Here is an 8299-nt window from a genome sequence, read left to right as displayed (position 1 = left end):
AATTTGTTTTAATTTTTACACAATAATTTATTCATGTAAACGCATGAGCATGTTTGCTGCAAACATTTCAGTTTTATTTCAAACTTTTAACTATTTTTTTATTTTTTATTATCACGGGAGAATGTAAGCTCAACAATAGGATCAAATATCTCGTGGCTGCCCTAGGTACCCCCTCTCCCCCCGCTCATTCCATGTATATGCGTGGTTTTGTTCATTAGGAATAATTAGTTCAGTTAGTGCTAAATGGGGATTGAATTCAGGATCCTCACCCATTTTCTCTTGTTGTTCTATTTTTGGACACAACAACTGGGTGAGGATGAAGTGGCACAACGCCGGCGATAGCAAGATTTAGAACAAAATGTGTCACAAAGAAATGTCATCATATCCATTCAGCATTTCACGAGTAGAGGAATGAAGCAAGTGTATCACACAAGTACAAGAGCGTACGTGTATTTAACTCTAATCTGAATCACCCTTATTTTTTTCCTAGCTACTACTCTACTCCCTCCATTCCTAAATATAAGTCTTTTTAGATATTCCAATATAGACTACATGCAGAGCAAAATAAGTGAATCTATACTCTAAAATACGTCTATATAGTCCATATTGAAATCTCTAAAGAGAATTATATTTAGAAACGGAGGGAGTACACAATAACCAAGACAAGGCAGACAATTTCCAAACAACATGTTGGAAAAGCGACAGAGTACCGTGACTAATGCATACTCCCAAACCACCAGCATATGAAGGATGCAATTCACCATGAGTTTCTCGGTGACCATCGATAGATCATCACAGTATACAACCATAACAGATAACTGTTACGCCATTGGGAACACGATTAACGAATTGGGGGTCAACACATTCACTAATCAACCTAGATTACTATCCTACTCCCTCCGTCCGAAAAAGCTTGTCCAAGGTTGTCCCTCAAATGGATGTATCTAGCACTAACTTGATGCTAGATACATTCATTTGAGGGACACGTTTTTTTGGACGGAGGGAGTATGATCGAAGCAAATGCCATCCCGGAAAATGATTAAACACATATTAGTAGCATGTCCAAAATCCCAATTTTGACATGACGCTGGAATTGCAATTTGATCTGATTTAGTTATCTCACATATAGTATGTCCCAACATTACACTGCATACGACATTTACCCCTAATGAAGCTAGTTAAGATAGCCACGGTCGCCCAGAAATTAATTTAACACAAATTTGGAGAATGCAGCAGAGTAATCTGATTCTGAGCCGACCGCACTGATACCAAAAGGTTGAATGAACTAGACAGCATACATAGATGAACTAAGCGACTGACAGGAGCTCCTCTACGATCAGCAATGCAACTGAAATCAAAAGGTTCCAGATCATGTATGCTGGTTCTATACTTCCATCTTCAATATAATGACTCAAAAGAAGCAGTAGGGAGTAGGGACATCAGAACAACACACATAATGACATAAGGCAGAAGGTCGCCAGACATTCTGGATAAACAGGGACATCAAGCAAACGGTCCCAGATAAACACACTAGAATGTTGTTACGCCACATAGAAGAAAACATGATTCACAGACTGGGGATGCAAGCTAGCTAGGATCCGAACAGAAAAATGGCATTAGAGAACATGATTACTAAAACACATAGTAGTAACACGTCCAAAATCCCAATTTTGTCATGCGATTCGATTCCATCGTCCACAAACAAGATGCAGCAACGACATTCGAACTACTACAATACATGAAGCTAACTAAGATAGCTCCTGAGATTCGATTCAATCATTTGTCCCACAGATAAGATCAGATGCAAATCAACATGATCACCATACTACATTGATTACTAATTGATCTGATGAAGCTAAGATAGATAGCCCCGGCCGTCCAGGAATTAATCGAGCACAAATAGAAGAGCATGGCAGCAGATAAATCTGACCAAACTGAACTGAAACCACATATATGTCTGGATGGATGGTAAATTAAAGAGAAGACCGATAAGGAGAGCATGGCTTGATCGATGAGGTGAAGTAGTCAATCGGATGCTAGATAGAATCCCTCCTGCAGCAAGCGGACAAATGGATTCGGCCGTCAGATCCATCCATGGATTCATCATTTTCATCTAGGACTAGGAGGAAGGAGAAGAAAAGAGCAAGGTTTGGAGAGTTTGGTGGGCAGACCTCGGAGATGTAGGCGTGGTCGTCGCAGAACTCGGCGAGGCTGGCGAGCCTCTTGGGGTCCATGAAGCGGGAGAGGACGGCGACGGCGACGTCGATGTGCTTCACGGCGAGGCCCGCGATCCTGTTTGCGCGGTACAGGTAGTCGAGCGACTTGTTCACGTCGCCGCCGCCGCCGCCTCTGGCTGCCTGACCCTGACGGGGCTTGGTGGAGACGGACTTGGCGGCGGCCGTGGCGTCCGGGTCGTCGGAGAGGTCGGCCTTGGCGAGGGCCTCCGAGGCGGCGGCGACCGGGTCGTCGTCCCTGTCGGGGCTGCTGTCGGGCGAGGAGGAGTCGGGGGTCTTGCCGGGGACGGGGGCCTCGCCGCCGATGAGGCACTCGACGCAGCGCGGGAGGAGGTGCTCCTCCAGCAGCTTGATGGCCAGGACGGCGGCCATGACGCGGTCGATGGCCTGGGCCTGGGACCTGGGGCGGGCCGGGAACTGCTGCGCGAGCAGCGCGTCGTGGAGCTGCTCGTCGGGCATGACTGCGAAAGCCAGGTTGGGCGGGGAGAAGAGGATGCGCTTCTCCGCGGCGAGGTGGATGCAGGTCGTGAGGATGCGGGCGCCGGCCTCCAGGCCGATGTAGTAGACCTTGAAGAGGTTGGAGGCGAGCTCCCTGAGCTTGGCGTCGGCGTCCGCCTCCGCGTCGGCAGGGGCGGCGTCGGCCTGGAGCTCCTGCAGGCGCTGCTGGAGCTGCAGGAGGCGGTCGCGCTGGGCGCGCACCGTCTTGGCGGCCAGCATGGCCTGCATGAGGACGGAGTCGATGTCCTTCTTGCTCCCCTTTGCCGCCATGGTCGCTCGCTCTCTCTCTCGCTCTGATGCCGGCCGGAGGTGAAGGAGAGCAGATGAGCAGAGAAAGGTTGGAGCTTTTGGAGGAGGCGAGCGATGGCAGAAGGTGAAAAGAGGACGAGGGGGGCACGTGTCGAGCGGCTATTCCTGCTGCTGGCTCTACAGAATGGGCCCACTCGGCCCATTGATTCGTTTTGACCGGCGTCATGCACATCCACAAGGACGAAGGGTAGCGTGCTTCCTCAGCTACCACAACAAGACAACTCTCACCGTAGGTGATTTTCAAATTTTGAAAAATGCATGCAAGGTGGAATGTTTTTGTAACATCACCATAGAAATTTCAAAATGCAGATTTTTTGTCCGGAAGGATCACCTGTACAGTGGAATTGACTCAAAGCACCGCCTCTAGTTCATGTTGGCACAAAAGGCCGTGGCGGCAGGCGCGCCAGTGACACGTGGCACATGCCGGCACGATCGAAGGCGGCAGGCCCTCCCGCCATAGGGTCGGGCGGCAGGTCACCCATTGCAGGAATTTCCGGCGAGCGGCGACTCGCGACGGAACAGGGCCGCTGTGGTGGGCCCTGCCGCCACCAGGCATGGCGGCATGCACTGCTGTTGCCGCTGACGAGCCGACGGCGCTGCTGTTACTGCGGCTAACACGACAGCACCGAGGCTGGGATCCGAGGCTACGGTAGGTGAGCTTTAACCTGTTGTGTCGACACTGAGGTGCTCCTCGCCTTTTCATATGTACTGCCGCTACTCAGTGCACAGACGCACTCTCTCTAGAATCTCTTTGGTTACCTTCAGTGCTTCTCTGCTCTCTCTAAGTGACCAAGAACACAGAGAAAGAAAAGGCCAGTAGCCACTTTCACTCGCGATTTAGAGCTGGATTTTGAAGATGGTGAACTTGAAGAAAAGATAGATCAATGTAAGATCTATCCACTTTTGTTGGTTTCATTCGCATGATGTATATACATCATGCATGCGAACAAAACCAGTCATGCATGTATATTGAAGCTGATTTTGTTCGCATGCATGATGTATATTTTTGTTGGTTTCATTCCCATGATGTATATACATTATGCATGCGAACTGTCCCAGCATGCATGTATATTGAAGCTGGTTTGGTTCGCATGCATGATGCATACTTTTGTTGGTTTCGTTCGCATACATGAATTTCAAAAGTTTATATCTGATCATTGATTTGATTAATTAAAAACAAATATTTATGTGTGAGACCCCCAACTAAACCTTAGGAAGAAGACTCGCTCGCATGGAAGGGGTCAAAGGGAAGGGGGTGAATCCTTATTTATATTACCATCATCATCACATGCATGATGAATAAAACATGAAAAATGATCACTTTACTACAGGTTCACTTGCCTCTAAAACTCAAAGCAAAACATAGGTGTTTGACAACAAGGAGTTTGAACGCTAGTCACTCACCATAATGTGGTGATTTTTTGCCACGTAACCTCTTCCCACCAAGGCTCCCAAGCTTTATTAGCAGGCACTCAATTCCTATTTGAAATAACAAGTTGACAGTAATGGTCTTTCATCGTACTCCATCGCATACTGGCCTGCTGCTTGGAGAAACGACCGACAATGGAAGCGACGACAACTTGCTCCTTCGCGAGGCACCTGAACGCCTCAAGACTGAGTCGCAAATGCTTTTGCATTATGTGCCGGTGGCCGTAGGCATCCTTCTTGACGATCGAAGACCTTTGCATTCCTTTGCTTCCAAAGCAGCCATGTTGTGGCGATGACCAACGAGTCAAACCTTCGCTTGTGTGGCTGTCGAAAGGGGGCTCCTCGTCTTCAACCACCACTCCTTGAAGGTATCAACAACATCTGGGATCTCCACGAGGCGGCGGCGGCGGTAGGTGTCCCTCTTGATGGTTGTCAATGATCAGCGTAGAACGCCGTGAATGGGCATGTCCCCGTCCTCACAACGAAGACCAACACTGACCAGGCAGAGCTGTAGTTGGATCCGACCCATGCTGCATGCGACTCCGGCTTAGGGAGCTGCCATGAGAATGGAGTTATCGGGACCATATCACCCAGCGCCCGTCGGGAGGAGCGGGGGTCGAAGGTGACGTCATGGAGCTAGAAGAGCCATGTTGAGCCAGCGGGTGGTCGGGCGCGAGGCCGGAGGAGCCTCGACGGGCTACCGGGTGAAATGATCGATATAGTTGACTAGAGGGGGGGTGAATAGGTAACTAACAATTTTTAGCTTTTCTTTACCAATTTAAACTTTGCATCAAAGTAGGTTGTCTAGATATGTAGGTTGTCTAGATATGCAACTAGGTGAACAACCTATATGATGCAACAAAAACAAGCACACAAGCAAGCAAGGGATACAACACAAGTAAGCTTACAAAAGTAAAGGCCCGAGATAACCAAGAGTGGAGCCGGTGGAGACGCGGATGTGTTACCGAAGTTCCTTCCTTTTGAGGGGAAGTACGTCTTCGTTAGAGCGGTGTGAAGGCACAATGCTCCCCAAGAAGCCACTAGGGACACCGTATTCTCCTCACGCCCTCACACAATGCGAGATGCCGTGAATCCACTATTGGTGCCCTTGAAGACGGCGACCGAACCTTTACAAACAAGGTTGGGGCAATCTCCACAACTTAATTGGAGGCTCCCAACAACACCACGAAGCTTCACCACAATGGACTATGGCTCCGAGGTGACCTCAACCGTCTACGGTGCTCAAACACCCAAGAGTAACAAGATACGCTAGGGATTAGTGGGGGAATCAAATATCTCTTGGTGGAAGTGTAGATCGGGGCCTTCTCAACCAATCACGAGCAAATCAACAAGTTTGATTGGCTAGGGAGAGAGATTGGGCGAAAATGAAGCTTGGAGCAACAATGGAGCTTAGGGATGGAAGAAATGGTCAACTAGAGGTAGGAGACACCCCTTTTATAGTTATGGAAAAGATCCAACCGTTATCCACAAATCCAGCCTGCGACATGCGGTACTACTACACTAGGAACGCGGTACTACCGCAAGGCCACGCGGTACTACCGTGAGGGACCACGGTACTTCCGCGCCAGCAACAGAGACTAGGACATGCCTGACTAAGAGCAGTACTTCCGCGAGTGCGGTACTACCGCTCCCCCTTGCGGTACTACCGCAAGGCAGGAAAGTCCTAGCCTACGAAGGGCGCGGATGAATAAAAATACATCCGTGCCTACTTCCGCTGGAAAAGAAACAGTGCAAATATCCGACGCGGTACTACCGCTAGGGAGCGGTACTATCGTATGGCAGCTGAACCAGGCCGCGCGCGGTACTACCGCGCACGAGGTGCGGTACTACCGTGGAGGCGCGGATGTAAAAAGTTATATCCGCTCCTACTACCGCGAAGCAGCGGTACTAGGCATGAGGGCCACGGTACTACGACTCCAGCGGAGCGGTACTACCGTGGGCTCCCGCGGTACTACCTCGCATGATGAGCGGTACTACCGTGGGGGGGCGGATGTAAAAAATTACATCCGCCCCTACTACTGTACCGCAGCGGCACTTGGCCTGGGAGCCACGGTACTACGACTCCAGAGGAGCGGTACTACCGTGGGCTCCAGCGGTACTACCGCAGGTGCTTGCGGTACTACCGCTCCAGGGAGCAGTACTACCGCAAGCTCAGCAATAACAGCCAGGACAATCACAAAGAGGATAACCGGGGGAAGCTCCAAAGTGCAAGGGAAAGGTGGAGATAAGGAGGGAAACGTGTACGTGATGATTCCACCCGAACCTTTCCGACGCGGACCCCCTCTTAATAGTACGGCTCTCCTACGATTCAAATCCACCAAAAAGAAATGTAGAACAACGCCGTCTTCAATAGTCTTCGAGGGGCACCGAACCGTCTTGTGCCTAGCGATGAAGCGTCTGAGAAACTCAAGGCACTCGATTAGTCCGCAAAAGCATTGTCATCAATCACCAAAACACCTTAGGGATAAATATGCCCTTACAATCTCCCCCTTTTTGGTGGATTGATGACAATACAGGATTTGCACAAAAAGGAGATAATATTGAGCAGAGGCAAACCCCTCCTCTCTAGAATATAGACGGGCTCCCCCTAGATGTGTGCAATCTAGATGGATGCTTTGGACTGCATAGCACACAAACTAGGATCAACACTCCCCCTATATTTTAGAGACAAAGGCATGATTACTAACATCTAAGAAAGAGCATAGCACAATGGTAGCACAATAAATCACAAGCTCGCTAAGATAGATAGAGTGCATATGTCTTACACCATATGAAGGAAAGCAACCCAAAGCAACCGAAACGAGGTTCAAATGAGAGAGCAAACACACCGAACACGAACACGACACACGACTCGCAAATCCCTACACTCTCTCCCCCTTTGGCATCGAGATGGCAAAAAGGCAGAGAGGACACCTACACACAAGCGGTGGCTCAAGCAGAGAAATCATCCCAACGCTCCTCGTCAGACTCGGCGATAGGAATGGTCTCCTCGACGTCCTCCTCAGAATCAGTCCACCTGTAGCCTTGTTTCTCCATCCACTCAGCCTCTGGAGTGATGCGATCCTCAGAACTGCCAGACACGTCCTCTCCATAAAGCTTCAAGATCTTCTTGTCCTAGCGGCGACTCTCCTCAGATGTCACGTGAGTCCTGTACTGCCCCTTAGCTTGCATACAGAAAAGAGTCTTCATCTTGTCCTTCAGCTTCTTGGCCCACGAGGGCTCAGAGGAACTATGGGAAGACCTAGCAGCACGGTCCTCAGCAACATCCTCTGCTCCATCCTCCTCCTCATCAACAGCCCTCCTAGCAGCAGACGCCTCAGCACGAGTAGTGGTGTTGGCCCAGTTGGGCTTGACATGGAGACAGATGGGATCATGTCGAATCCAGTCTGGAGCAAGGAACTCATCACCAGGGTACATCTTCTCCCAAGTCTTTGAGATCAACAGAAACAGATATGGTCCATAGATAGGCACCTTGCGGTTGAACACCACAAACCGAAGCTCACACCACATGATGTGTGAGACATAAAGTGGCTGAGTCTGAGACACACGAGCCTCCTTGCATAGGAGCATCATATCCACCATATAGGCATGAACCTTGTCCTTGTCACCAATGCGAGGGAACAGAGAGTTGCGGAAGATGCGATACATGATATCCAGAAAAGAGTTGAGCACCCACGCCGACTTGCCATTGGGAAGCGCCTTCTCAACATAGAATGGCTGAATCTTGTCCTTGTTAGCAAACTCAGAATTGGCATGGGGGCGAACACCCATGGGAGAGTCGAGCCCGTCATCAAGAACCTGGAGCAGAT

The 8299-nt window shown here is 49.7% G+C and overlaps 1 protein-coding gene across 1 annotated transcript; it reads right to left on the bottom strand.

Moving 5' to 3' along the window:
* Window positions 1–1648: 1648 nt before the first annotated feature.
* Window positions 1649–3128, bottom strand: LOC119278320. Its single transcript, XM_037559683.1, has 2 exons — window positions 2172–3128; window positions 1649–2052 (listed from the first exon to the last, which is right to left on the bottom strand). Exons 1-2 carry the CDS (start codon window positions 3000–3002, stop codon window positions 2026–2028), a joined length of 858 nt encoding a protein of 285 aa, XP_037415580.1. The 5' UTR covers window positions 3003–3128; the 3' UTR covers window positions 1649–2025.
* Between the last annotated feature and the right edge of the window lie 5171 nt (window positions 3129–8299).

Source organism: Triticum dicoccoides, chromosome 3B (genome assembly GCF_002162155.2).
Source record: "Triticum dicoccoides isolate Atlit2015 ecotype Zavitan chromosome 3B, WEW_v2.0, whole genome shotgun sequence".
In the NCBI taxonomy this organism is placed as follows: domain Eukaryota; kingdom Viridiplantae; phylum Streptophyta; class Magnoliopsida; order Poales; family Poaceae; genus Triticum; species Triticum dicoccoides.
Note: the sequence above shows the minus strand (reverse complement) of the source record. Positions and strands in the feature narration are given on the sequence as shown.